The sequence below is a fragment of the Desmodus rotundus genome, chromosome 12 (genome assembly GCF_022682495.2).
Source record: "Desmodus rotundus isolate HL8 chromosome 12, HLdesRot8A.1, whole genome shotgun sequence".
NCBI lineage: Eukaryota > Metazoa > Chordata > Mammalia > Chiroptera > Phyllostomidae > Desmodus > Desmodus rotundus.
The window spans coordinates 48,864,281-48,880,387 of NC_071398.1; the positions used below are offsets into that span (position 1 = coordinate 48,864,281).

Consider the following 16,107-nt stretch of genomic DNA (forward strand, 5'->3'; position numbering starts at 1 on the left):
AGAAGTGCTAGAAGACTTCTTTGTGTTTCTTGGTCTAGGAGGAGTGCAGAGAGTCTGCAGAGAGCAGACTGGCTCAGGATGCCCCCTGACACGCACAGTGTGGCCAGGGCCCAGGTGTGTGAGTCTGGGGAGGGGAGGTGGGCGCTGGGAAGTGTCTGGTTTGTAGGGAGGAGTTGGCTCTGCTTGGGGTGGAGAGTATAGCTCAGCCTGATCTCCAACAACATGAACCATTGGGTGGGGGTCCTTGGATGTGCTGGAGTGAGGTGGAACCCTGTGGAAAGGCTTTGTACAGGGAGGGTCTGTGACAGGTAAGTTCAGGTGCATCAGAGGAAACCCCTCAGCTGGGAGTTGGGGTCCACAGGAGGCCGGAGAGAGGGCTGATGGGGTTGCACCCACACAATGTCCTGGGTCTTCACCTCAGTGTGACTGTGGAGGGGACCTAGGTCACAGAAACAGGGACTTGGGGTCAGAGCTGTGGGTTTTTTCATCGTTTCGGGGGAAGAGAGGGAAGAGCTGAGGGTTCATCTGCTTCCTGACTGGGTGCAGGAAGGGTGGGGAGAGGGTTGTAAAACTATCCACTGGCCCACAGCAGGATCCACCTGCCCTGCTGGCCAGGCATGTGGTTTGGTCTCTCCCTCACACTTCCTCTCTCTGTCTTCCTCATGTCTGTGAACAGAACACCTTCTCTCCATCCCTCCCATCCAGGCCAATAAGCATGTCTGCCTCCTCACTGTCCTGCTCTGTGAGGGGCAACCCTGCATCTGACACTGGTCACTCTGTCCCCATGTGCTGGGCAGAAGCTGTAGTTGCAGACAATTCACAGGTTTTAAGCTAAGACAAGGGGAAACACTATTGACAGTCAGTTCTGAGCCAGTCACTTCCCCTCTCCCTTTTCCCTCATTGCAGACAAGGGTGGAAGCTCAGCTCTCACAGTTGTGAGGATCAGCAGAGCCCGAGATATGATCGGGCTCCGTCTGTGCCATTTCTGGGCCTGATTAAGACATGGGCATGAGAGACTTGTGACAGGAAGGGCTACTTGGCAACTGCATGCCAGTACCCCAAATATTTAGGGGGTATCAGAAGCTATAGGGCATCCTTGGTAAATGGCAGGTGAGCCCAGACTGAGGAAACAGGAAGGACACTACTCGTCCTGGATCCTGGACTCGCCACACTCAGGAGTGAGGGTGGGAATCCCCCCAGGGGCTGAGCCTGAGCACTGGGCGCTGAGGGCATCTCGGACCTGGTGGGAGTCCCACCTCCCATGAGACTGCCCAGAGACATGGGGCCACTTCTAAGGTAAAAAGGATCCATAGGGACCATGGCAACTGACTTACATTTCTTTTTAATGACACCTTTTCCTGAAACATAGAATTGAACCTTTTCAAATACAGAATTCACTAAAATCCAATATACAGTGTCTAACCACAATTTTATCTGACTTTAATAGGAAATTTGTCCAACACCACACCCATATATATCACAAAGCTGTCAGTGTCCCAACTATCCTCCTCATGAGCCCCTGACAAGTCCACCTGACTTCTGTGTCTGTGGGTGTCCTCGTCCTGGACACTCCATACAAACGTAGTCACATGACCTTTTCTGTGTGGCTTCTGTCACTGAGCTGCAGAATGTTGATGTTCACCCACCAGGTAGCAGGTGTCAGTACTTTGCTTTTATGGCTTAAAAAACCCTCCTGGGTTATGAAGACACCAGATTTTGTTTATGCAAGTGGGATCCAGCGTGAAGGGGTGTGTAGATGTGAACCCAACCAGCCACGTGGGGCGGCCCCTCATGTCACAGGGGTGAGAACAGAAGGACAGTCAAGGGGAGTCCATGAGGATGAGGAGGGAGAGCCCCACAGTGGGATGGAGGAGACCTCTTCACAGGAACACAGCTCACATTTCCTGTCCCCAAACCTCGCCTGCCACCTCTGCTCCCCTGGACAAATCAGCAGTTTCCCCACCTGTGATCCAGAGTGTCTTTCACCACCTCCTGGGTCATCAGATGGGCTCCATGGGTCCCCATCTCTGATTGGTGCCCTGTCCCCTCTGTGTTTATGTCTTAGGCCCATCAAGACCAATCCAGCCACACCCTTGTGGGTGAGATTCTCCACGGTGTAGTCTTGTGAGTGGAAGGTTAGGAAATTTAGGCAGAAAGGTCACAGAGGTGACCAAAGTCTCCCCAGGATCCAGGATGTCCACTCAGGAAACCTCCCTCCCTCTGGCAGGACCTGACCCTCTGCACCCAGCCCCACAACTGAGAGATTCTCCTACTCCCCACTCCTGGGGTCTGACTTGTTCTGTGATGGGCTAAGGGTGTCGGCTGCCCCTGAGGATCATGAGATGGGGGTGTGAGTGAGGACTTGGGGAGACCCGAGCTCTCCTCCTGGGGTCTGTGCTCTCGGATGCCCCACCTCTCAGGCTGTAACTTTCACAGGGTTGTGTCATGAGCCCCGACTCCACTCTGCCAGGTCCCTGTCTCCCCATTGGATCATCTCAGCCTGCCTGGGATCTCTGGGTTCAGAATGCGTTCTGAGTCACTTCCATAGGAGCTGAGCCTGGGAGGTCAGGATGAGGGGTGAAAACGGTCTCCATCCAGAAATAAGAGTTGTGTGCTCTGTGCTTATTGGGAGGCACAGAACTCATGTCTCATTCCTCTAAACCTGAGAAACCCCAGGAACTCAACAGCTGGGGACCCAGGGTGCATGGGAGAGGGGCTGGTGTTAGGGGCTCCTGAGTGTCCCGTCCATGGAAACCCCCCTGGTCCCCTCATTTATTACTGCCTCAGACTCTCCAGGGACAGGGCCCTAGGCTGAGGAGCCCCAGAACTGGCTGCTGGGGGCCCCAGCCTGGACCCAACATGTCCCTCTGCCATGCCTACCCCTCCTGTCATATGCCAGACCCAGAGCCCTGTGGGCCCTGTGGTTCCTGGCATCTCTGCCTGACTCCCAGCCCCTGGGATACAAGCCTATCCCTGAGTGTCTGGGGGGACATGACACCCTCTAATGGATGCTCAGAACTTTCTAGGGCTGCTCTATGTTCCTCTGAGCAGAGTTCTCAGGGACTCAACAATTATGGGGATGGGCTCTGTGGGTGGGGGTTGAGGGCCTCCAGAGGGTTCTGGGAATGAGGACAGAAGGGAGTAAGGGTCTGGGACTAGCCCTGGAGTTGGCAGATAACCCAGGATCCTCTGCCACATCTCCTTTTTGGCCCCCTAGACATGCCTCCTGCCCACCTGTCATGTTTGGAACCCACATGAAGAGGAGGGGTGGGAAGGACCGGGAGGGTCCCTGGGGGCAGATCTCTGCTGGGTGACCACCACTCAGAGCCCCTCACTCTCATCCAACTCCAGACGTCTCCTGGGGACAGGACCCTGAGCTGACTGTGCTCAGAGAGGATGGGGCCAGGGGCCCTCACCTGAGATGGGGACCTCCAGGGCATCTCTGGGCTCTGACCACACATGGGGACGGGTGTTCCTGTAACAGCCATAGCACCTGAATGTCCACCTGTGGCTGTGGATCATGGGGCCCACAGTGAACTGGGCCAGGAAGTGCCCACTGGGGTGTGGCTGTGAGTCCAGGGTCCAATAGGGCCTGTGTTCTCCTTCCTCAGTCAGAATGAACCTGTCAAATCCCCTCTGTGAGCCACACTGGAGGGTCAAGGTCCCTCCTGAGGTCACGACAGGCTGGGCAGGGCTGAGAGGCTGGGTTTGCTGTAGGCTCCTAGGAGAGAAGGAGGCAGCATGTTAAATGGGGCTCACACCTCCCTCATGTCCCCCAGGGCTAGGCTGTGAGGGGGAGACACCCTGAGAGCATCCCCCTTCCTGAGAGCAGAAGCTGAGGCTGGGACCCCTGAGTGTCCCCTCACCTGTCACCACCAGGTCCAGGAGGTCACTGTGGTCCAAGCAGCCAATGGGGCTGGGGTATTTACAATAATAGCTCCCTACATAAAAGTCTTCCATGAAGAACTTGGCCCTGTCCCCAGGAGCCAGAGGTTTCTGTCTATCCAAGGGCGTATCCATTTCTTCTGTATACAGATAGTAGCCCAAGGCCTCCGGGGTCCCCCAGCAGCAGATCATTAGAGGGCTCCCTAAAGGCAGCACAGAGCCTGGCCAAACCAAATGGTGGGTTCGGGGAGGGTCCCTGGAAGGAACCAGAGGCTGCATTAGACGAACCTTCCCCACTCCCTCATTCCCCAGCTCAGCCCATATCCCGCCTCTGCTATCACCTAATCCCAGGACCTCTGTGCTGCCTCCTGAGCCCCAGATGTGAAGTAGGACAAAGGATTGGGAGACAGGGGAGGACTCACCTGCCTGTACATGGGTTTTTTGGCCCGGAATCAGCCCTGGAAGAGAGTCCCTGTCAGATTTGCACCCAGATGTCTCAGCTGATTCCCTTCTATTAGGGCCTCATCTGCTCCAGCTGCCTGAGCTCTGAGGGTCCCCATTGATAAGTATGTGCCGCTGCCCCATCCCCTCCTGCTGCATCCCATCCCCACGTCCCACCACTGACCGAGGCAGAGAAGAGCAGGGAGGATAGACTTCATGCCGTCAGCTCTGAGTGCTCCCGCTCTGCAGGTGGATGAGATCCTGGGCTTGGAGGACAGAGACACACAGGATGTGGTGAGGCAGGGGCTGCTACTGCCCTTCCGGGTTCCCACACCTGTGGACCCACAGCAAGGGGATGGCCCCACCCTAGGCCTGGCTCCGGGTTTTTCCATGATGAGGGCCCGGGAGGACTTCTCGCCCTCTGGAGATGCTCAGCCCAGATCTGGGATCTTGTCTCAATCCCAGAACCCTATGCCTGGTCTGTGCCTCTGCTCAGAGAGGGTGGGACCCAGGCTCTGGTCCTCCATCCACCATCCACAGTCTGATGCTAAATAAAACTCAGTAGTCATTGTCTCAGCCTCCCACAAACAGCATTTACTTATTTACTGATCACCTAGGAAGGCCGAGTATTTGTGTCAGAGCTAGAAATGCATCCATGATCCAGCAGACTCATTTTCTGTATCTTGAGAATGCTTCTTAGCAGAAAATGAGCATTCTAAGTCTAAAGAGGAAATGCCTTTACTTACAAAGTAGAAATGAGAAAAATATGAGAACACCTAGGACCATGACTAGACTGTGGTTGAGGGAATAGCTGTTTTTCTTTTATCCTCACCAAAGAACATGTTTGTTGATTTATAGAGTGAGGGAGAGACAGACAGAGAGAGAGAAAGACATTGATGAGAGAGAGAAATATTGATTGGTTGCCTCCCCAAGACACCTGGGCTGGGGATGGAACTCACAACTTTTTGGTGTAGGGACAACACTCCAAGCAAGTGAACCACAGGGCCGGGGCGGAGGGAAGGGCTGTGGAATGAGGTGGAAGCCTAGGAGGTGGGAGTGAGAATACTCTCGAGAGGAAAGAGTATCAAGGGAAGTCTAGAGACAGACTGTCTGACAGGAGTAAGGGCAGGTGAGGTGGGGGCTGGTCATGGGTGTGCTCCCCACCCCCTAACGATGTTGGATTAAGTGTGTGAAGCAGAGGCATATCCAGGAGTGAACTGTTACAGCCCCACTGAGTTATGAATCTCATACGTGCCGTGTGTAACGGGGGAACTAGAGCAATGCAGTATGTGTGAGTGATGTATGATGTGAACAGTAATGGAACTCCAGTCCTGTGTGCCCAACAGTACTAGATGGATTTACCATCATTTCATGCATATTTTTTAGCTGTCACAACTCATGTAGAGAAGAGAAATGAGGAGAAGAAATCTCAGCATTATCTCTAACCCAGTGTTTTTAGCTGGAAACTTGGGGAGGGACTCGCTAGTTCTATAGAACTCTAAGAAAGCAGACATAGAGGAGAACAGATATGGTCCATAGGAGATGGTGCGTGTGTGTCTGTGTGTGCAAGTGTGCATGTCTGTGAGAGTATATGTGTGAGGGGGTATCAGTGAGTGTGTATGTGTGTGAGTGTGTGTATGTGTGTGTATGACTGTGTGTTCACAGAGTAACTGCACCCATGTGGGTGAGGGAAGCAGCAGTGAGAGCTGAGGATGGAGGGTCATAGGTGGGTGATCACAAAGAGCTGTTAGTTCAGAAGAAAGAGTCTAAATTTACCCTAAACACAGTGAGGACCGTGGATGGATTGGAGCAGAAATGGACAGATTCTGAGAAGGAGGGGGAGGGACTGATGTGGAGGGTGAACAGAGGAAGAGAGTGAGGACCTAGAGCTCAGATCCCAGGCAGGTGATGGATGTGACCACTGCTGTGGGGACATGAAGGGTGACCTTCCCTCCCTGCCTCATTGACTGCAGACCCCAAGGAGCACTCATGGCAGTGAGTCAGAGTGGGGCAGGGCCGAGCCTGGGGTCTGTGCAAACCCTCTGCTCCCACAGGAGAGCTCAGCGCTCCCTCCTGGCCCTGGAACACAGCGGCTGCTTCTCATGCTGTTTCCACCTGACTGTGTCTCTGTGAGACGTGGGCTCTCTCTTTCTCCATTCCCTTGGGGTAAATTGTTTGGTTCATTTTTTCCACCTCAGAGCAATTTTGATGCTGGGTGACACTTTCCTATTCAAACTGTGGACATTGTTGAAGATTCAGGAAAAAAATGGTCGTTCGTGGGAGCTCTGTTAGAGGCAGAAAACACTCCCCACACTTTAAATGTCAGTTGCTGCCACACCACATCCTGAGTGGCTGAAGGACCCTTGAGCAACCTTCTTCCTCTGCTGCTCTCACTTTTCTCACTTGTAGCTCAGTGATGCCAGCCCCACCCCCGCAAGTGTGATCAGAATTCACCCTGCCTGAGATGGGAGGGAAAGGAAACCAGACATTCAGACTTAGAAGGAGACATTGGAGGTTCAAGAAACTGAAAATTGGAGATACCTCATCCAATGGAGCAGATGAAGGATCAGACTCAGACCCAGTGCAGAGTCACGTGATCACGACAGAGACCCTGGCAGTGCAGTGCGCAGCTCCTGGTCCTTCCGTCATGGGTGCTGGGCCAGCTGGGGAGTTTGTGGAGCAAGGGGAACTTCACAACTGCTCCACTCCGTACACAAAATCGATGCTAGATGCACGACAGACTGAAGAGTCAACCAATTACTTTTTCTTTAGTGAACTATGTAGGAAATGTCTTTTTTTTCTTTGTGGGAAGCTTTTAAAAACATCTCTTAAAAACTCCTTTAAAATTTTAATTCTATTACAGTTGTCCCAATTTTCCCCCTTTGCCTTCCTCTGCCCATGCCAGGCCCCCACTCCCACACAGTCAATCCCCACACTGCTGTCCATGCCCACAGGCCATTCATACGTGTTCTCTGACTAGTCCCTTCCCCTTTTTCCCCACTATTATCCCTCTCCCCCTCCCCTCTGGTCATCGTCAGTCCGTTCTATGTTTCCATGACTATGGTTCTATTTTGCTCATTAGTCTTTTTTGCTCATTAGATTCCTCTCATTGGTGAGGTCATATGGTATTTGTCTTTTGCTGACTGGCTTATTTCACCTAACTAGCATAATATTCTCCAGTTCCATTCATGCTATTGTAAAATGTAGGAGTCCTTCTTTCTTTCTGCTGTGTAGTATTCCATTGAGTAAATGTACCTCAGTTTTCTGATCCACTCATCTACTGGTGGGAACATGGGCTGTTTCCAGCACTTGGCTATTGTAAATGACACTGCTATGAACCTAGGAGTGAATAGGGATTCTTAGGTCTATTCCCACAGAAACAGAGGATGGGATGGGCAGAGGAAGGCAAAGGGAAAAATTGGAACAACTGGAATAGAACAACAATAAAATATTGAAACACACACACACACACACACAGAAACAGAAAAGAGACACAGCCAGGTGGGCTGTAGTTGCGGGTGGAGCTGTCCAGTGCTGAATTCTCCAGCACCTCTCAGGATTCACAGACAAACCAGGACAGAATCAGGGGAGACGCAGGTGACCCATGGCTTTGAGGAAAGCCTCCTACATACACGTGCACATTCCTGGTCACGGCTAGCCTTGGTCTGGGTCAGCAGGACCTCTGGACAGTAGATGAGTTGTCCTCACTTGGGGATTCTATGATGACTTTTGTGAATTTACTTTGCAGTATCAGGTTTGTGTTGTTCTTATGTCGGGAAAAGGGGTAAAGTCTCAGTGGACAGTGTTATAGCAGAGCTTTTGATGACTTGTTTTTCAGTTGTTAAAGTGAAGCTGAAGAGACACAATCACAGGATGTGGTGGGCAGGGTCCCCACACCACAGTCTGTACAGGGCACAAGGTGCCTGTCACACAGGAAGAGGACCAGCTCTTCTCACCCTAAAAATAGCAGGTGCTGAGGGTCTGACCCGAGCCACATCACTCAACACCCCTCATGTCTAACGTGTCATATTTCTCTTTCCTAAACTCTACAATCACAGATAGATTTTAACATAGTTTGCTGCCATTGGAAAGTGCTAACAAGACCTTAGTTCATAGTATTCAATATCTCTGGGCCAAGCTGATGTATGAAATGGTTAATGATATACAGCTATTTTCAGGAGAAATATGAAGTCTCTCTCTTCCAATATCTATTAGGTTTTATACCAGATGCACATTTTTTATTCTCTTGCCAACCATAAAGCAAAGTAAACAGCTTGATTCTACATTTCTAGAAAAGAAGGAAACCTATGAAGTCTGTTTTTTTGTTGTTTTATTGAAATCATGTTTTTGCATATGAGTCAAAACCGAGTTTCTTCTATGAGAGAGAAGGGGACAGAGAGAAAAAGAGAGAGAGAGAGAGAGAGAGATTGAGGGAGAGGGAGAATTTATTAGTTTTGTAAGTTTGCCACAATAAAATGCAACGAAGTGGGTGGCTTAGGATGGAAGGAATTAGTTTGATTAGATTCCAGATGTCAGACAGATTGATTGACAGATGAATATTATATATTATAAATATATATTAGTTATATATAAATATATGAAATATATTTCAAATATAAGTATACTTATATAATTATATATAAATGTATACAATTATATATAAATGTATACAATTATATATAAATGTATACAATTATATAATGGAAACATAAACATAATATAATAAATATATATTATAAATGTAATATAAATATATTACATTGTATATTGTAAGTGTATAATATAAAATATGAATATATAAATGTATAATATATAAGTAACATAATATAGAATGTTTATATATTATATAATATTATACATTGTTATGCAATAAATATAATGCGACACATGATTATATTATATTATACATTATATTATATATAGTATACACTGTTCACATATTATATATAATATTATATTTATATTATATATATAGACACACAGATATATAGACACACAGATAGTAGGTAAATGGGAATATATGTAGATACATTCTAAACTTTCCAACATTTGCTATGGTCATCCCCATTACTTGTCCAGCTTTTTAGGTAAGTTGTTTTTACATAAAGCCTGAGGATAACTTTTTCCAGTTTTACTGACATATAATTGACAAAAGTGTTAGGTTGCAATGTGTTTATTTGGTACATTTAAATATTATAATATGATATCTTCGTAGCTTTAATGGCAGGGGGGTGGCATGAGAGGAGGAGGGCACAGGGGGCAAAATTGGGACAACTGTAAAAGAATAACCATAAAAAATAAAAATGAGATATGAGAAAAAGTCCCATAATTGTTACTTTTTGTGCTGAGAAAGAATATTTGAGATATATTCTCTTAGCAACTTCCAGGTACATAATCTGGTTAACTGTCCTCACCAGGCTGTATGTGAGACCCCAGGGAGCAGTAACCTCATAACTGAAAGTCCATGCTCTTTGACCAGCTTCTCTCCTTCCCCGCCCCCACTCCCCATGGTCACCACCATTCCACCCTCTGTTTCTACATGTTTGGATTCTTTAGGTTCCACATATTCATGAGATGATTCAGTCTTTGTCTTTATCTGTCCCATGGATCTCACTTAGCATAATGCCCTCAGGTTCTTGATGTGTTGTTGTGAAGGGAGGGATTTCCTTCCCTTTGTGGCTGAATCACATTTCAGCTCAAGGACACTCAGACAGGGCCAAACGCCACCCAGGAGAGCATTCTGAAAGGGTTTTCTTCTGAAGCAACACTCCTTCAACCCATCCCTTCAAACACTGTTGTGTTGATTCTAAATGATGGGATTTCTCCAAAAATGAGGCTGGTGGCACCTGGGGGGAGAGAAAGAATTGTGGGGTCCAGAGAGGGTGGTAGGCATCACTTTAGGTTTATTTTCTCCACACGTGTGTCTCACTTTCCCCATTTATTCAGTGATTGAATTTAGGTAAAGTCCTGTGAACTGAACTGTTGAAGATTCAATAACATTCATCTGGTAATGTGGTTATTAGAAATTTAAAAAATTTGTTAGGCAAAGTTGGAGGAGGGCATGAGACTTTAGAGGTGTGGACCCAAACTGCCATGGGGGATGGGCCCTCATGTCACAGGGCTGAGAATGAAGGGAGCCGTGGCAGGGAGAGAAAATACACAGTCAGTGGAGGAAGAGTCCTCAGCCCCAGGGGCTGAAGTAGGGATGGGGCGTGGCGCTTGGACACAGATTTCTCCTGCCATCTTCTTTGACCCGCACTCAGCCCTGAAAGAGAGCCTGGAACTTCCTGAAGCTGAATTTCTCCACAAACAAGGTGGTGTAGCCTCCCCAGTCCCTCTTGCTGCCCAGACCCCATGTCCCCACAACTGACTGAGGCAGAGAAGAGCAGGGAGGATGGACATAGTGCCATCCACTCTGAGAGTCCCCGCCCTGCAGGTGGGTGAGACCCTGGGCCTGAACCAGATGCACAGGCTGTGGTGAGTCAGGGGCAGCTGCCACTCTTCCAGGTTCCCACCTCTGTGGACCTACAGCAAGGGGACGGCCCTGCCTGGGTTTTTCCATGACGAGGGCTCAGGGTACTCTCGACACTCAGGAGTCACTCAGCGCAGTTCTGGGGTCTCTCTCACTCTCAGGACCCCCTGCCCGGTCTGTGCTCCTGCTCAGAGAGGGTGGGCTCTGCTCAGAGAGAGATGGCTCTGGTCCTCAGTTCATCTCTTACTGTCCTGCTGTAAATAGGACGATCATTTATTTTTCTCAGCGCTCCACAAGTGAAATAGAGTTTTCGACTTTGACTAGTCAATAAACAAATAATTAGTGATCACCTACTACCTGCCGGGTATTTGTGCCAGAACCAGAAACACATCCGTGATCCAGGAGACCCACTTCCTGATTTTCCAAAACTCTGATTAGAAGAATATGGAAAGTTTAAGGCTAATATTTCAGTTAAATTATGTGCAAAGGAGGAATAAGTGAAACTATAAGAACAACTGGGGACCATGACTAGACTGTGGTTGGGGGAATGGGTGTTTGAAGAGATGGACACTAAACAGGTGAATTAGAGCACATTCGAGAGAGGAAAAAACATTCCAGAGAACCCTAGAGCCACAGAGACTGTCTGAAAGGGAGGCGGAGAAGGTGAGGTGGTGGCTGGTCACGTGGATGCTGTCCATCATGCATGGACGATGGATCATGTCTGTAGGACAAGGGGAGTTTGGGAGGAATGGACTGTGATGGACAGATTGTGTTATCGAAGGCCTATGTACCCTGTGTTACAAATGGACTGGAGACCTGCAATATTTGTTAATAAAAAGAAAATATCCGTATTTGCTGAACTCCAACATTGTGTCTTCAACTATGTTCCATAAATATCTTCCCTGAATACATCATGTGATTCTCACATACCCCTTAGCGGTCATGAACATATCTAGAGAAGAGAAATAAAAACACGGTAGTGCAGTATTATTTCTTGTTCTGTGACTATCTCTGGGGCTTGGTAGTGATTACTAGGTCTACGTGGCTCTGTAACAGCCTACACGAAAAAAAGAGAAGTGTTGAGTGGCAGATTGTGTGTGAGTCTGTGTGAGTAGATGTGTGTAAATATGTGCGTGTGTGTGAGTGTGCATGTTTCAGTCTGAGTGTGTGTGTGTGTGAATATGTGTGTGAATTTATATGTGTATAGGTTTGTGTGTGTGTGAGTGTATGTGTGTGTGACTGTGTGTTCACAGGTAACTGCGCACGTCTTGTTGAGGGAAACAGAAGTGAGAGCTGAGATTGCAGGGTCCCACCTGGACGATCGTGAATAGTTTTCAGTTCAGCAGGAAACGTCTGGATTTGCCCTGAAGACAGTGAGGACCATGGAAGAATTTTCAGCAGAAACTGAAGTTAGACTTGTATATGAACGGTGAACATGAAGCAGGGTGCAGCCAAGAGGAGGGCCCCAAGAAGGGATTTGTAATGGGGTGCAGGACTCGGGGTGTCCAGGAAATATTAGAAAAATATATGTAGGATGTCCTCACCCCCACAGGCCTGAGCCAAGGGGGATGGGACACATGGAACAGGGCCATTCAGAGCTGTTTTGGGTAGCAAGAGCTTTGCAGCTAACCCCTGGCACAGTCATTTAACATATCTATAACCTTTAACTGGTTTCATAGATATGTTAAATAGCTGTGGCCCTGCCTTGAGCCAGGGAGATGGGAGGGACTTCCACCCAAGATGGGTCTGGGAAGCAACTCCCCCTGGTTACAGGGCCTGCGTGAGAGCTTGGAGATGATTGGCTCCATGCCATGGGGCCACACCTGCCCAGACTTACTATGGCAGCCCAGTAAAGCTGGAAGAATACGGGGATGCTGGCAGGTGTAGCTGACTGTAGGAGGAGTCGGAAATGGGGCTGCAAAGGAAGCTGGGTGCTGGGATTTAAACCTAGGCCCAGCAGCCATAGGAAGGGAGACCACGCGGCTGCATAGTAGTAGGAGGAGGACCACAAGGTTTTGGGGAAGGAGAGAAAAAGGACCACGCAGTTCTGAAGGAGAGTAGAGAGGACCATGAGGTTTTGGAGTGCTGCTTCTTGCCACGCGGCTTAGGCAGCAGAAGAGACTTTGCTGGGAAGAAAAGGGGAGAAAGGACTCTTGCTGGTGGGCCGTGAGAAGGTGCTGAAGCAGGGTGCAGCCAAGAGGAGGGCCCCAAGAAGGGATTTGTAATGGGGTGCAGGACTCGGGGTGTCCAGGAAATATTAGAAAAATGTATATAGGATGTCCTCACCCCTACAGGCCTGAGCCAGGGGGGATGGGACACATGGAACAGGGCCATTCAGAGGCTGTTTTGGGTAGCAAGAGCTTTGCAGCTAACCCCAGGCACGGTCATTTAACATATCTATAACCTTTAACTGGTTTCATGGATATGTTAAATAGCTGTGGCCCTGCCTTGAGCCAGGGAGATGGGAGTGACTTCCACCCAAGATGGGACTGGGAAGCAACTCCCCCTGGTTACAGGGCCTGCGTGAGAGCTTGGAGATGATTGGCTCCAAGCCATGGGGCCACACCTGCCCAGACTTACTATGGCAGCCCAGTAAAGCTGGAAGAATACGGGGATGCTGGCAGGTGTAGCTGACTGTAGGAGGAGTCGGAAATGGGCTGCAAAGGAAGATGGGAACTGGGATTTAATCCTAGGCCCGGCAGCCATAGAGTGAGGAGAGACCATGCGGCTCTGAAGTAAAGAAGAGACCACGCGGCTCCATAGTAGTAGAGGAGGGCCACAAGGTTTTGGGGGAGAAGGAGGAGACCACGCGGCTCCAAAGTAAATGGGGAAAAGGACCACGTGGTTCTGAAGGAGAGTAAATGGGAGGACCACGAGGTTTTGGAGTGCTTCTTCTTGCCACGCGGCTTAGGCAGCAGGAGAGACTTTGCAGCCATAGAGAAAGGGGAGAGAGGACTCTTGCTGGTGGGCCATGAGAAGGTGCCACATGGCTTTGGATTAACTGGGGATTGCAGCAGCCACACAGCTGATGGTGCCGGGAGCCTGAATCATGGACTTCTACTTCTTTTCCTGAGACACGGTATCCCGGACTGGGCACAGGGAGAGGGAAGGACTGTGCATCTGTGGGTGTTCTAGAGGACTTTAGTATCTTATTGAAGACATTAGGTCATTATTCTAAGTTTGTGTAACTTTTGAATAAACAATTCCTTTCCTTTTCACCAGTCTCTGGCATTGAGAGACGTCCTTCCTCTGGCGGCGGGCATTGCGAACCTAGCAGGTGGAGGCGTGGGGGAAGGAACCTCCAGAGACAGAAAGGCGGAATCCTTTCTGTAATAATTTATCGTGAACCACCCCCCCCCCCCTCTGCTCTGTAACAAACAGGAGAAGGGAGTGAAGTCTTACAGCTCAGAACCCAGGCAGGTGGTGGATGTACCCCCTGCCACGGATGAAAATAAGTCTACCAAGACCTGATCTGCTTGGGGAGGAGAGGGGGATGATCTCTCAAAGGAGAGGGACCAGGAGCCTTTTCCCCAATGGGCTTTTATTGGGTTCAATTTGCACAGGAATACAGGTAAAGCTCATCAATCATTGCCAGGCAGTGAGGATCAAACAATAGATAACAAACAAAGAACTCTGAGGGCTTATTCTGAGTCAGGGTCAGTTAGCTAAGGGGCTATAAGACTTTGGAAAACTAACTCATTTCAGGCTTGGACCCTTATCATTTAACTTGAGGGTATTAGCAAAGCAGGTTTCACAGGATTTTATGCATTCTTTCTTAGGCCTGATCCCCCGGGGGCGGGGGGTGGGGTGGAATCCACCCTTTCCAGCACAGGGCTGCACCACCCTCTGTCATTGTTTCAGGCTTAAGTCAGACAGGGGAAGTAAGGCAGCCAAGAGATAGCAGACTTCTTGCAGACAGAATGAGGACTCAGGCTATGTCAAAGCCGAGGGGCGAGGGTCCTTCACCCCCTTTTTCTATAGCCCCCCAAGTCCTTCCCTGTGGGCCTTTTTTGTGACCATGCCCATACCTCTGTCCCTCCCTTGAGGAATCTTACCCATTATGGCTAACAGGTCAGGCTCAGGGCCAAGCAGGGTAAAGTAAAGTGGGCAGAGGTGGCGCCCCTGCCAGGGAGATAAGCTTTGTCTCCTTAGTGGCTTATGGTCCCAAGGTCTCTGACTCAGCCTTAACCAGGAGGGGTTACAGCTTCTGAAACCAGGCAGGGCGGTTCCCAACATGTGGCCCCTGCTGTGGGGACACGAAGGATGACCTTCCCTCCCTGCCTCATTGACTGCAGACCCCAAGGAACCCTCATAGCAGTGAGCCGGAGTGGGGCAGGGATGAGCCTGGGGTCTGTGCAAACCCTCTGCTCCCACAGGAGAGCTCAGCGCTCCATCCTGGCCCTGGAACACAGGGCTGCATCTCACACTGTTTCCGCCTGACTCTGTGTCTCTGAGAGATGTGGGCTCTTTCTCTCTCCCTCTCCTTGGGGTCAATTATTTGGGTCATTTCCGCTTCTTCAGGGCACCTTCGATGCTGGGGGTCACTCACCTCTTCAACCTCTGGAGGGTCTTCAGTATTCAGACAAGAATGATATTCATGAGTGTGTTTATTAGAAGGCACTAAAGACACACACACACACACACACTTTAAATACCAGTTGTTGCAATTTGACATCCTGAGTGGCTGAAGGACACTTGAGCTGCCTGCTTCCTCTGCTGCTCTCACTTTCCTCATTTATATCCCAGTGGTACCAACCCCACCCCACAAGTGAGGTCAGAGTTCACCCTGCCTGAGGTATGGGGCGAAGGAAACCAGCCATTTAGATTTACATGGAGATGTTGGAGGTTTGAGAACCTGAAAAGCAGAGATACCTCATCCAATGAAAGAAGGATCAGATTCAGACCACAGTGCAGGGTCACGTAATCAGGAAGGAGACCCTCGCAGTGCAGTGGGCAGACCACAGACGTCTGACCACACGGTGCTGGGCCAGCTGGGGGAGTCTGGGGAACACGACCAACCTCATAGCTGCCTCACTCCATTAACCTTTCTTGTCTACCTCCAATCCTGCCATGTTGAGCTGCACTTACATCTAAAACGTATATATTGCTCATTGATTACTCTTGAAAACTTACTGAAGCTAATATTTTCCAATCTGTTTGCAGCCTGCCAGACATCTCCCCAGGGGCCAGATATCAAGGAGGTAAAAGGAGGGAAGACAAGGTTTTGTGAGGGGCATCCCACCCATCCAGGACCAGACTGTTTAAGGGAATAAAGCTACAGGGAGTTTCCTGCACTGGAGCCAGGCTGA

At 49.5% G+C, this 16,107-nt stretch overlaps 1 protein-coding gene and 1 pseudogene across 1 annotated transcript in view; both read right to left on the bottom strand.

The window, feature by feature from the left end:
• Positions 1 to 3: 3 nt before the first annotated feature.
• The window catches only part of LOC128779632 (leukocyte immunoglobulin-like receptor subfamily A member 6), a 35,608-nt gene continuing 19,504 nt past the window's right edge, over positions 4 to 16,107 (bottom strand). Inside the window, 2 exon segments of the mRNA XM_053915019.2 lie at positions 4 to 2,136; positions 2,278 to 2,328. Of these exon segments, the coding sequence (XP_053770994.2) occupies positions 1,790 to 2,136; positions 2,278 to 2,328 (398 nt within the window). The 3' untranslated portion in view covers positions 4 to 1,789.
• On the bottom strand, positions 2,121 to 4,544 carry LOC123480040 (leukocyte immunoglobulin-like receptor subfamily A member 5; annotated as a pseudogene).